Source organism: Tetrao urogallus (assembly GCF_951394365.1).
Source record: "Tetrao urogallus genome assembly, chromosome: 5".
In the NCBI taxonomy this organism is placed as follows: domain Eukaryota; kingdom Metazoa; phylum Chordata; class Aves; order Galliformes; family Phasianidae; genus Tetrao; species Tetrao urogallus.
The window spans coordinates 11,177,096-11,190,987 of NC_136818.1; the positions used below are offsets into that span (position 1 = coordinate 11,177,096).

General features: G+C 36.0%; 1 protein-coding gene across 1 annotated transcript in view; it reads left to right on the top strand.

Annotated features, from left to right (window-relative positions):
* MIGA1 (mitoguardin 1) overlaps nt 1-12,957 on the top strand; it is a gene marked incomplete at both ends in the record, with an annotated part of 32,128 nt that extends 19,171 nt beyond the window's left edge. Inside the window, 9 exons of the mRNA XM_079536558.1 lie at nt 3,549-3,649; nt 8,232-8,350; nt 8,545-8,617; nt 8,963-9,049; nt 9,175-9,273; nt 9,560-9,694; nt 10,987-11,040; nt 12,267-12,383; nt 12,739-12,957. Coding sequence (XP_079392684.1) covers nt 3,549-3,649; nt 8,232-8,350; nt 8,545-8,617; nt 8,963-9,049; nt 9,175-9,273; nt 9,560-9,694; nt 10,987-11,040; nt 12,267-12,383; nt 12,739-12,957 — 1,004 coding nt within the window. The remainder of the gene's footprint in view (nt 1-3,548; nt 3,650-8,231; nt 8,351-8,544; nt 8,618-8,962; nt 9,050-9,174; nt 9,274-9,559; nt 9,695-10,986; nt 11,041-12,266; nt 12,384-12,738) is intronic.
* Between the last annotated feature and the right edge of the window lie 935 nt (nt 12,958-13,892).

Sequence of the window (13,892 nt, forward strand, 5' to 3'; positions counted from 1 at the left end):
TAACATGTATACACTTTTCAGAATTGAAAATGTTATCTGTAGGTGAATTCTTCTCAAATGAATGCTAAATAGCTGATTTCTGTGCAATTCCATCTCTAAGGTCAAATGCTATTTTGAGAGTTGAGGAATTTAATTTTTTGGTCTGTCGTGGCTTGGGAACCTACCAGAGACCAAAGAAGAATCCCAGAGTAGTACGTTATAGGTATGAGGTGGTTGGATTTTTTGTGTGTTTTTTATTCTTGTTTGTTTGTTTTGTGATGGTGGCTTTTTGGTTTGAGGTTTTTTTTATATATAATTATTTTTTTAAACATTATTATTTATTGTTATCATTACCTTTGTTTGCATAATCTTATAAAGCTGGGGTTAATTTCATAAGTTTTTGCCATACTCTGTATTCTTAGAGTTTTGGAATCCCCTTAATCTAACTTTAGAGGCAGTTAGGTATTTTGAAGCACTACAGCTTGGAGTCTTTATGGCAATTACTGTCGTCAGTAACACATCTGAAATTCCATTTCATCCTCTTTACAAATATAAATGAACCCTAAATAACTCCCTAGCTTCTCAAATAAGTGAAGCATATTTGAAGCTCACAGAGTTGCTGGTATTCCTTTCTTTCAGCTACTAGTCTACGTAAGAACTTGGGATGACTGTACCAGCAGATGCAGCCACGTGTGGGTGGGTTCCTCTTGCAGCTGTTCATTCCAGGATTCTCATTGTGCTGCTGTCTCTTTTTTCATATTCTTGTGTCTAAGAATGTTCTCCTGGTGCTTGTTTGGTATGTACTCCAGCTGCAATTGAATTTTCACACCACTGTTTTCACAATGGTGTGTTTTCTGTGCAGTTGGGTTTCACTGAGCACCTGCAAGGCTAAGGTATCTTACAGTATTGGAGCTATGGTAGCCATCAGTAGCTGACCAGGACTGTTTGTTTTGGTTAAACGTGTATTTATATGGGCATATCACTTGTGCAAGTATCAGAATTATTTGCAAACTTTTAAGAATAAATATTTTGTCAGAGCCTGCAAATTTTGTGCCTTTTTGTTACAAAGATTTTTTGTATGTGTGTGGGATGGAAAATTATCCATATTCAGCAAACATTTAAAAAGATTTTGGCTAAGTAAAAGTTTTAAACCCATATTAGGAAAATTGGAATTATGACTCCTTCAGCAAACGTAAATTATTTATATTCTGATTTTAAATAAAAAAGCCAAACAGCCTAATGTTACCACAGTGAGTTACACAGCCTTAATTTAAAAAGTTAATTAGAAATGTTCACTAGAATAAAAATTTTAGAGTAACTCTTGTTTTCTTTCTTTTACTCATCCTGTTTCCCCACTACTGCATCCTTCTGGTTAGGGTAACAAATCAGCTTGGAGTTAGATATGTTTTTGGTCATCTTAGACTGACCCAAAACATATTTGATCAGGAATCGAATCCCTCACTGACACAGGCTATTTTCTTCCATTCTTCTAACCTGATGTGCATTACATTTCTGGCCACTGTACCATATAAAGTTGGTATGAAACTTAACTGTAGCTGGGACTTGGATCTTGGATCTTCCCTATGCGGGTGGCAGAGACTTCATGGGATTGAGACTGGATTGACACATGAGACTGCTTGACAATTGCTCTTTGTATACATAACAGCCTGGGTCCTTACCTTAACATCTTGATTAAAGCCATCAGTAACATCATTAACAGTATCACACATGCATTACTCTCATAAGAGTTTGTAATTTATGTTGCTACTTATGAATAGAGCTGTTTACTTCTCATGAAGTAAGTGTTGCATGTTGCTTATAGACTGGAAATGTCAGGAAAACAGTATTTCTTTGGATTGCACTTGAACCAGGTGTTAGAGAGCTTTTCTAGTTATGAGATGTATAAACTCTTGTTTTAATTGCAAATTTATTATGGAGAACATCTTAGCCAAAATGAGAGGCTCAGTGGAAAAATCCATGGCCAGGCTGTACAGCCCTGTGTTTAAAAGTATTGTTGCAATTTCAGTAACTGCTAATGTGAAAGAGAAGTATTAGAAAAGCATTTAATATTATCAGAGGGATATTAATGCAAGTTATGGGTAGAAATGAGGAGGAAACATCATTTTACCCGTCTGCTCTTACCAGACAGCAGGCAAATGCTTTACAGACCACAGTTTGGTTTTCTGTTCCAGCTTTTCAGATTCCAGCATACAACTGACTCTCAATCAACTCAGATGCTGCTGTACTTTTCCTCTTTGTTTTGAGAGATTAGAAGAGGGACTAAACTGTTAAGAAGGATTTGAGAATCAAAGATATTCAAATGAAAGTTAGTGAAGTTGCAATTACAAGTCGGAGTCTGCCTAACTCAGTGTAGTGCAGCAGCATCTAGTGAAGTCTTTGCCCAGACTTTTACCAATTTTTTGCCTTGGTGAATAGTCTCAAAGACAGATATTTACTGTTATGTACACTTTTTGACCTGTCATTCCAAGTCCATAGCAAATGAAACCATAACAACCACTGAAATAATAGTTAAGATACGTGAATTGTAGCACTTCAATTGATGAGTAAACCATTGCAGTAAGTTGGCATGAGGCCACTTGCGATGTAATAGCATTTTTTATAAAGTATTGCCATAGCAACAGATCTGGATGACATTGGGTAGCTGGTTGCTGTTGACTGCTGGAAATAAAACAGACTTTTAGCAGCACATGTGTAATGTCTGAAGGTAAAGTAACCCAAAATAAATGCCTGTGCTCTACTGAGAATGCAGCACGGGGCACTTCAAGCCAAAGTCTGACTTACTGGCTCATGAATTTAATCCTTCAGTGAAAGTGTTTCTATATAGAAAACAAAGCCATGTATGCTAGCAAGATGTGCTGCAGTTGACATCTGGGAATAAAATAAAGGAAAACTGAGAGAAACTGTATTGCAGGTCATTTTAAGCATAAAACATCAGTTATTTTCAAGGCAAGAGTTCTAATGCTGTAGGAAGTGCAGCTGGATATGATGTTGCAGTGGAAAAGAGGAAAAAGGGGATACAGTGAAGATTGAAAACTTCTGTGGCTCTGCTGGAAAGCCATCAAGTAGAAAATGGCATGAGAACTGGACAGTGAAACAAAATTTAAGTGAGGCTGAAGCCTGTTTTTTTTATTAATAGCTTTTTTGTTTTAAATAGTACTTCCTGATACTAAAACACTGAGCCTTTGTTACACAATGCAGCCAAGTTAATACTCAACAAAGGATCCAGATCAATATAGCAAAGTAGAATATGTAGGTAGAAGGATCTTTGGAGGTTCATCAGAGAAAAAAGCAAAACCCCTGGAAAACTTTTTATCTCTTCCTTTTCATGCAGATGATGTTTCTAAGTCCCCTTTAAAGACAGAAAAAAACGCACTCCTACATGTATATTAGCAGTCGAAGAAGTGTGTATTCTCATAGTAATACGATGTTGTGCTTTCCAAAAGAAGTACTACATGAAAACATATATGAAATATACTTTAAAAGCTTGAAGCTATTAAGCTATCAGAGAACTCTATTTATCTTTTCTTCTTTTTAAATTTCTTTTAAAGATAAAAATACAGACATTACTGTAAAGGATAACACGGATGATTTTTGCCTTCGAGATACATTAAGCATTGCATCGACGGACTCTTTTGTTTCCACAGCTGAGGTAAGACTCTTGAAGATAGATTCTTGAAAGATTAATGGATTTATTTGAATAGTGAAAAGAGTTTTGTTTTTTCTTTTTTTTTTTTCCAAATTACTGCAAGAAAAGGGTTTTTCCCTTATGGAGAAAGAAAAAACAAGCAAACAATCCTTATCTTGCTTACTTGTAACCAGATTCCTATTAGCTGGAGTAATGAAATTGGAATCAGTCTGCTTATTATCTGTTTTTTGGTGGCTTTTTTTTGGGGGGGGGGGGAGGGGAGGAGGAAGAAAGAAGATGGTTATCTGGCAGTATGTTTTATAAGTCCTTCTAGAAAGTAGTTGCTTTTAAAAGTATCTCAGATTTTTGTGATTGGATAGGCATAACCAATTGGAGGCTATAGTTGATCCTCTTTCCATGAATTGTGTTTTTCTATTTTCTTCTACTTTCTTAGATAATATGAATAGGTATGAAGCTGTCTTTGCCTTCTTTGGAGTCTTTTTTTTTTTCTTCTTATAAGAAATTATTGGTGATTGGTAGGTATTGTTTCAGTATGCTGTATTCTTCATCTGATTTCCCATCATCTTCTCGGATAAGACTGCAAAGGATGCACAAAGAAATAATCTTTGGATAAGATGATATTGCCTGTTAGCTCCCATGTGCTACAGCTCCCTTGGAATATTTGGAAGAATTTAATGTATGGTGTTGAATGAGGAACATCTCACTTTATAGTCTCTCATGATCTGAAGTGATTTTGAATAGCACTCTTCTCCAAATTACAGAGAAAGCAATTGGTCTCTGGGTATATTTGCACTAAACATTACTATCATATATGCACTATAAATAAGCTACTGAACTCAGTTGGAAAAAGACAGAAAATTGCATACACATGCTTTGCCATTATTTTTGCAGGAATGCGAAGATCAGAACAATCCACTGTACTCATTTATGTTGCTTTACTTAACAGTAAAAAAAATAGGATGCATCACTTTCAGGGAATGTTCATCCAGAAGCTGAATTGTGTCAATATTTGCTAAAGAAACAATTGAGTTAAAATTTGCAACAGCCTTACACCTTTCTCTTGTCTTCACTTATCCTGAAAATAGTCTCCACAATTTGATACCTCAAAGCCTCTTCCATCAACTCTTTGTTATCAGAAGAAAGTTATGACCAGGTTCCTTCCTTTTCAGCTGTTCTAGCCTTTACAAATAGAACATGCTCTTTGATGTCCTTTGTCAGATTTTACTGAAGGATTTTAAAAGATTTTCAGCTGCTAGGAGGAATTCTGAAGATTAGCAAAACCATGAATGATACTGTTCAAATTGGAACACCACCAAACTCCTGGATTAAATATGGGCCTCTGAGCTTGAGCTATAGAGCTGGTTGGCTCTGTAGTAGTAGCATACTGGGGCATTGTTGCATAGTAAAACAAAGTTGTAAATCAGTGCCAGCTATCTTCTCTTAGGAGTATGTTACCTCAATGTAAAATTTTGCTCATCCTGTGCAAGAAAATGTTTAAAATTAGCACTGAAAATAACTGCTGCAATCACAAGGGATAACTACTGCTTCTCAGAGTATTTCAGCTAGTGATAGAGAACAGTGATCACTTAGAAGTAACTGGATTAGAACTGATACACCAGATTTTTTATTCTAGACATGATGGTGTCACACAGATTCATCTTGCTTATCAACTTCCCGCATATTGTTCTTGCAGATGCAAAGAAGTGGAATGTTTCAGGTTAAGGGGCTGAGTTTCTTTCAGCTTTCAGTGTTTCTTTGGCAAATGGACATTTGTTCTTTCATCCTATGCTCCATGATTGCAGTTACAATTTTAGCAACCATCCCAAACTGCTTTTGCCAATAGAAATGTTTATCTGAAGTTCATAGACAGTAATAAGTGCATGTATATTTTTGCCCTATTGGAATCATTAGTAATTTCACCTTCTGGAAGATTAAATAGTAGTGGAATTTTTTCTGGTCACATCATGCCACAGGCTGCATTGACAGCTACTCATTTTCTTTCTGCATTGCATCCTGTCCAAAGTAGCAGTACTAAGTATTTTCTGTTTCTCTAATTTTAAAGACTGGAAGCTGTTTCCATGTTTTTGTGCTGGCACAAGTCAAATGTAGTTCACTGCCCTCAGTAGGAATACAAGCAAAGACATGGGGAATCCTAAACCAAGCCACAGGTAGATATGATGCAAATTGATATGTATACTGCTTAGGAGGTTACAGGTATTGTGCTGCATCATATTAGGACAAAACACAGGAGGATAGTTTTCAGTAAAAGAAATGTACAAAACTGGAACAGTTGGCAAGGATTAAATCACATCCCCTTTTGATGAACACTTTAGGAGCAGTAGGGTATGCTAGAATTTCATCTTGGCTATGACTGATACTCAAGAGGATCCTGAGGATCATGGCCTTGATGATTGCAGGTGTCCAGATTGGCACAATATATAGGTGCAGAAATCCTCATAAAGGTGCCGTTCCCAATCCCAGCCAGACTTCTGTTCCAAAACACAGATAGGCCTCTCAGAAGCACTGCAGAAGGAACAGTAGGCATAACTATTTGCCTTAAGTTACTGATACTGTTTACTTACTGTGATAAATAATGGTGTTTTCATCCTTATTTGAGACTGCTCTCAGCTTGCATTTATGAGAGTTAGGATGCTTTTCATATTCTTGTGTTCTCACCTACTGTGTGATCAAAATAGCTGCCTCTTTTGGCAAGTATACAACAGTGTGTGTGCCAGAAAAAGGTCTCCACCTTCTCTTTTCTGGCTTCTTTTCCATTTTTCTTCTTTTCCTGTCTCCCTGACAGTGAATTTCATTGCTGCCTCTGTGTTGTTGGTACACTTGTGTTTATGATGTCTTACTTCCTTATGTTGATTACAACTGAATTTGTAGTTCTGTTAGAAAATAAACTTTGCTTTATTTGTGGAAATGTTAGCTCAGCCCAGAGCTTAGGAAATTTTTAAGACTTGTGAGAAAATCCTTAGCTGTCCTTTCCTGTCTGCTCCCCACATAATTATTTTACGAAGATTGTCTTCTTTGCTTCAAATCTGTTAAAAACAAAGTAGTGCAGGAAGCAACAGGCTTTGATAACAGGGAAAGAATACCAGTTTCTATAGGTCTGAACCTATTTATAAATGGCACAGCAGCCTTCAGAATGTCTAAGACAGAATTTTAGATCCAGAACATGCTCCAGAAGTGCTCTGACACTGAAAAGTAGTGTTGCCTTTTTCCTGCTTTCCCAACAGAAGTTTTATTTCTTTCCTAAAATAGAGAATTCCGGAGGGAATGGTGTTAGCAAATAATAGCAATGTATATTCTATAGCATTTATTAATGAGTTTTCTTTTCCTTTTCCATTACAAAGATTCAAGATGTGCCTTCCTGTTTTCTGACTGACTTCAGAATTGTGCCTATTCTTGCTAATCTGATCTTCTCAGGATTCATCATTCTCATCCTGGTCACTCCTCATATGTTCATTTAGTCCACCCGATGTCATATGGATTACTGCTTTATCTCAGAACATGTCTTGCAGTCTAGCACGCTCTCCATGAAAAACCATGAGGAGCTGTTTAACAACTTCATAAAACACGTGGAGAAAGGGAGGGAAGAATTAATATATAAAAGAAAAATCTTTTTAAAGATGCAGATAGCCAGAGAAATAATTCATTCATCTTTTTAATACAGGATAAGCATCATTTCTCAGAATACAAGGAAAGCTGACTGCACCAGTAAAGTGACATCTTTATTACAGGAAGCAAGCAAGAATTCCTAAAAGGGCCAGCACTGCGTATTTTTGGTACTTTCATGTAGGTGGTCATTTTGGTAGTCAAAAAGATTTTTCTGCACAGCTGAGAAATTTTTCTATTTATTAAGAAACAACTTGTGGATGGCAAACAAGAGCACTGAGTCTGTTTGTATTTCTTAACCGCTCTGGTCCGAGTTTAAAAGCTATTGCAGGTTCCAGGGTATGATATTTTACATTTGTTTCATCAACTCATCACTAATACGTACAGCCTTAAAGCCAAACTGTCTGTAGAAAACAGGTTGGTGTCTGAGCACCATGCAACATACATTGAGCAACGTACATTGTGAACTCCAGAAGCTGTTGTGCAGCACAGAGCATCGAGACACAAGCTGTCATTGTGGGCTTTAGAGTTTTGAAGACATATTGACGAGGGAAACAAGAACAGCTGTGGGAGGAAGTTATCACTTCCACTTTCCTGAAGATATTCATAATGTCATTATTCTGTATTTTCAGTGTCTTTACAACTTTCTTAGTTTGCTTTCTTTGAACCGCATGGAGACTCATCAAATCTAACCAGTGAAAATCAGAGCAGGTGCAAGTTTATGAATTGAACTTTTACAAATCAAAACCTGAAGCTGTAGATTTCAGATTTTAAAAGGCATGAAATTACAGCCCTATTAATAGCACGGTGCCCCACTTTGGTTTACTAGCTCAGTGTTGCCCCCTCTTTTCTTATGTTATTTTTTTTTTTGAAGCAGCTACAGAAAAGGATACAACTTTATTAGAAGATCAGGAAAACTTTGGCAAGTTCTTTAAATGAATGTTACTTTTTTTTTCCCCCCCAGCTTACGGAGCATAGAGAAGTTCGTAATACCTATGGGCTAGATTCCCTTTGCCATTGCCCACTGTATGAAGAAGCAATGCACTTAGCAGAAGAAGGCAAAGTTTATTCACGAGTATTAAGGTATTAATGTATTGATTTGTCTACTTAACAATCTGCAAGAAAAGAAAACAATAAAATTAAATATTCTGTGCAGAATACAGGATTCTCATACAGGGTATTTTGTAGTTGAATTTTCTTGTGCTTCTTTATTTGATGTTTTTGATTATTATTATTATTATTATTATTATTATTATTATTATTTTAATTTTTCATAGGACTGAAATGTTTGAATGTCTTGGGGACAGCGACTTCCTTGCTAAGCTTCATTGTATTCGACAAGCTTTCCAGGTAAGCAGAAAGCAAAGTCATCTGCCTTCTTAAACCTAAGGCACATGACATTGAAGTGCCACTATCTGTGCAGTACTCATGCAAATGTTTTAATAACATATCCCATAATTAAGCATATTCTTAATTATTGCTATAATTTCTACATTTCTGTAATTCTAAAATGGGGCATCCCAATCTTGTGATTAACAAAATTTGGAATATTTGCACCAAAGACTTCTTGGGAACTTGCCTACTATACCAGTGGTTGTAATGAAGAAAACTTTATTAAATTTGATCGAAATAATTAAAGATCACTTGCTATAATCTGTGAATGAATATGTCCATGTTTTCTAAAACCTTTTCTAGATAATTCTTTCAGAAACAGCAAACAGAATTTTTCTTGCTGAAAGTGGAAGAAAAATTTTATCTGCCCTAATTGTGAGAGCACGAAAGGTAAAAGCCTTTTTTTTGACTAATGTTTCACTGCTAAAGTAACTTCTACCATAATTCATTTTATAATGTAAATAAACCATCTCTTGTGTTAGGTTTGCTTGACATTCATTGCTTTTACTTTGCAGAATCCAAAGAAATTTGAAGATGTCTTTGATGAAATGATATATTTCTTGGAACAAACGGATCACTGGGATAATACTGAAATGGAACTTGCTGCTAGAGGAGTGAGTGTGACTTTTTGAAGTGTTTTTACCCTCAATTATGCCAACTGTAGCAGCCAAAAATAATTCTTTTCTGTTCAGAATTGTGGGAAAGTCAACTCTGTCATGCCTAACAATCCTGACTTAGAGAAATGGCATCCACCAGTGTACTTTAGTACCAGAAAGCATTTACATTTTGTTCTGCTTCTCTTTACATCTGTATGTTAAAACAGTTAGAATATGATGCATGTTGAATTCCACTGCTGAAAGAGAAACTAAGTTACTTAGACCATGTTCTGGTTTAATATAGGTAAAAAACTTGAATTTTTATGATGTTGTTCTGGACTTCATATTGATGGATTCATTTGAAGATTTAGAAAATCCACCAATATCTATACAGAATGTAGTAAACAACCGCTGGCTGAATTCCTCTTTTAAAGAAACAGTAAGTATTTGTTACTTTCATAATCCTGGTACTGTTGTGGTGTATCAGTATAAGTAGATGCTATGGTGAATATAACATCGGTGTGAGCATTCTGATATAAAATTCTGTATATCCTGAAATTATTCTTCTGGTGATCTGTGCTTTATGTTATTAGAGTGGATTCTCAAGAATGAGAATAAATCCATCAGCTCCATAATAAAGACTATGTATATCATCTTGATAAAAGCATTTAATTTTGAAATGAAGAATCTATGTGCTCCTTCAGTGTAAAGACTAATTCAGCTTCCACTACAATTATATGTACTGAATATATACCTGAAGTATCTTCAGCAGAAAAAAAAAAATTGTTTTATCACTATCTTTTTTTTTGTAATCACAGTTTAGAAGCCAAAAATATATAAGATGGTTGAGTATACTGGGGAAAATACTTTAGCCTGACCTGCAAAAATATGTTTGCTCTAAGTAAAATTTTACAAGGGAATTTTCTGTTAGCCCCGTCTTAGATATTAGATCCAGATTTTGGTACATAAACCAGAGTGCTAGCAGTAAGGCATGAACAGCTCCAGGTACAAGTAAATGAACACAGTGCCATCCCACACACACACATATTGTAAGTATGCAGTAACAGCATTTTGAGAATAGTGAATTATCTTCAAGCACGCATGGAGAATCAGATGGGGATAGAATTCTGTTAGAAGCTATGAGGGGGGAAAAAGAGGAGTTCTGATATGGGTATATTGTATTATACACAGCCATATTTGGACAAAACTACTTCGCTGAATCTGAAGCTATTGCAGGAATGTTTTTGCTAAAAGTAAAAAGGACATTACGATGTGTTCACATGCTATTTAGTATCTAAAATAGCTACTGATGTCTGAGCACACTTTCTGGTATATAATGGACTGACCCTCGGTTAAACTGAGTAGATGTTGCTAACTGTTTGACTGTAAAAAAAAAAATAATAATAAAAAACAGTCAGGAGTGCCAAATCACATTTTAATTAATCTAAGGAAAGTGTAACAAAGCAAGATTTCAAAATATGAACAAATATGAACACTTTGTAAAATCAGTTGTTGGCATCAGCTGATATTTTATACTTGAAAATTTTGTGTTACCACAAGATTGAAACTAGAAGGACATTTGGAAATATAACATCTGCACATCAGTGCTTTTTAGATGAAAATTTTTATAATTGTTGTTTTATAATGTTTTATAATGGTAATGGACACTTTAAATTTTTATTTTTGTCTTTTTCTTTTTTTTTATCTTTTTTTTTTTTTTTTTACATCTAGGCAGTGGCTTCGAGCTGTTGGTCAGTACTGAAGCAGAAAAGACAGCAAATGAAGGTAAGTTGCTTTGCAAATTATATGTGCCAAAGCTACTCCAAAGAACACGAAGTTCTGCCTTGTTTTGGAAAAAATAATTACAGATCAACCCTTACTCCTGTAGACATATTAGTTTCAACAAGTCTGTCGTTTGAAGAAGTTTAGCTTGTGGGGTTTTGATACAAGTTTTTTAGCAAAAAGTCTTACCTGAAAAATTCTCAAACCAGTTTAGGCCAAAAAATAGTTGAGAGTAGAATCTGTGATTTCTGGGTCCACACGTGTATTTCAGATTTTTGCAGACCAAGGTCACTAATTAGGGACATTCTCAACCCTGTGTCCATGCACCGTCTCCAAAGCTAACTATAAGTCAGTCCCATTTCTTTACTTACCTGAAGTTGCCCTCAAGGACTGCTGGATCTGTGCTGCAGCCTCCCTCAGTGCCCTTTGGCATCCTGGCTTTCATGGGCGAAACTGCAGATTGTGAAGCAGTACTCCTCTGTGACAGCAGCTCCACTTTTTGTTTGCTTTTAGGGGTTTTTATGAGACCTGAAGGCAAATGCCTCCATCTCTAATATTCCGTTCATAAGCGAAGTTGAGCTTTTCTGCTGGACAGCCATAGCCATTGGAAGTGATTTTGCATACTGCAGCTGAGGAAGCCCAACTTTAGTGATTCCAAACTGTGTGCCTGAACAAAAAGGATGGAAAAGAAAATCAGGAAACAATTAAACTGTTGTATTTGAGTGTCTGTAGAGGAAGAGCCTAATATTAGCAAAGCTTTTAACATTGTGGAGAAGGGGATAGCTGGGTATTTAGATCTGTGCTTGATTCCTACTTTCCAATAGCAGAAGTTAACTTTTAGAATGGAATTGTAAGGAGGCGTTTTAATTTCTAGACGGCTTCAAATGCAATTTCTTACTTTTTACAAGATTCAGCCGTACACAGCAAAGGATCTCAAACAGGAGTAACTGAATAAAGTTATCTGATCTGTCAGGTGGGAGAATTGGAGTAGGTTGGTCATGAACTTATTTGCCTTATTCCTAATAATGCAAAGTACCAGAGGAGTTTAAAACAAACAAGCTTACAAACAAAACCAGCACCACTTTTCTAAAACAAGAGTTGCTTGGTAGAGTTACCAGGTTGCCACAACTCTGCAGTGGTGGGATTTTTAGGCTTTTTTAAACACAGTTTTATGTAATAAGGTTTTATTTTAAATGTACTGTGTAACTCTCCACTTTTTACATCCCCAGGTACCTGATGGATTTTTTGCTCATTTCTATGCTATATGTGAACATATCAGCCCTGTTTTGGCATGGGGTTTTTTGGGTCCTAGAAATTCCCTTTATGACTTATGCTGCTTCTTCAAGGTTTGTTCCTTCTTCTTCATTACCACTTATCTTAATTAAAAAAAAAAAAAAAAAATCCTGTGGAAGAAAAGAAATGAGGATCTTGCTTACAGGCACACATTTGTACTTTCCTAAAATTAAAGCAAACAGTAAAAATGATGGAAATATTTACTATCATATTGACTAAGCTTTTTAGGCCTAGAACTGTTCTATGAAGTATATTTTAGTGCATTTATATCTCTGCACTGGAAGAATACATAAATGGATGGTTTTATGAAATGTGTGCAAGAAATAGGTAACATTGCGTGCTTTTTCCTTTTTCTTCTTGTAAATAAACACACATTTTTCCTTTTTTCCCCCCCCCCCCCCCCACTAGGATCAAGTGCTTTTCTTCCTCAAAGACATCTTTGACTTTGAGAAGGTACGATACTCAACTATGGAGAGTTTGGCTGAAGACCTCATGCAATTATTAATCCGACGCACTGAACTTTTGATGGCCTATCTTGGAGCAGATTCATTGAAACATGCCAGTGCTTGTGTAAGTGGTCATGGGCATGTGATGACCAGTGGGCTCTTAGAAGCAAAGGCTCAGTAAGCTTAAAACCCATGAGATATGAGATGGAGTGCACTTTGACATGCTCCTTCCCACCTTTCTTTCTAACCCCAAAGCTTTCATTGCTGTTAATGAGCAAACATCTGACAATGTACCATGTTGCTAAGTAAGGAAAAGGACTCAGGGAGGATACACATCTACAAAAAGAACTGGTGAGCATACTGTTGTATATATCTAAATTAAATGTGCAGCTCAGCTGACATCATGTTTATATTTAATGTATCCCAAAGCTTTTTTTCTGTAATATTTTGGTAAAGTTTATTTATGAAATACTGTACTTTTGCCACAGGTAATTAGTAAGTGGAGCTGATGGATGTGTCTCATGTAAAGGCTTATAGTACAAAATGTTCACTACAGAGTCTCAAAGTCATGATGTGTCTAGGCCAAGGAGGTGTTTCAGTGGGGGTATATACAGTTATACAGTCTCTGGTTCATGTGACACATGCAATAAAGAAATCACAGTCACAAAACTGAACATGTTGCCACTGCCCTGAAGTTACATTTGTGTGGATGTAAGCAGTCGTTTTGTACTACAGTATAAGAGTGATGCAGGCACTATTTGGGCAGTAATGACTTCCAGTATGCATTTTTTTGCTTTATTTTTTGCACAAAATCTAACAATCATGAAGGTGTTTGTATGAGACCACTTTTTATATCCAAACAGCTGTGCTAGTTTCACCAATATTTTTTTTCTTTTTTAAAACTGCGAAGACTTTAAGTGGTGGTGATGGATACAATTCTTAGTTCTTATGTAGCATTTCAAGATACGTTTTTAAATCATGATAATTTTTTAATCGTGAAACAGAATCGAGGGCAGTGTTTTGTAATTAAAAGCATTTACGTCTTCCTGCCTTCCTTGTAAGGAGGTCAATTATCTATTTGGGAGGAAATGTGGTGATTTTGGCCATAAAGGTTAA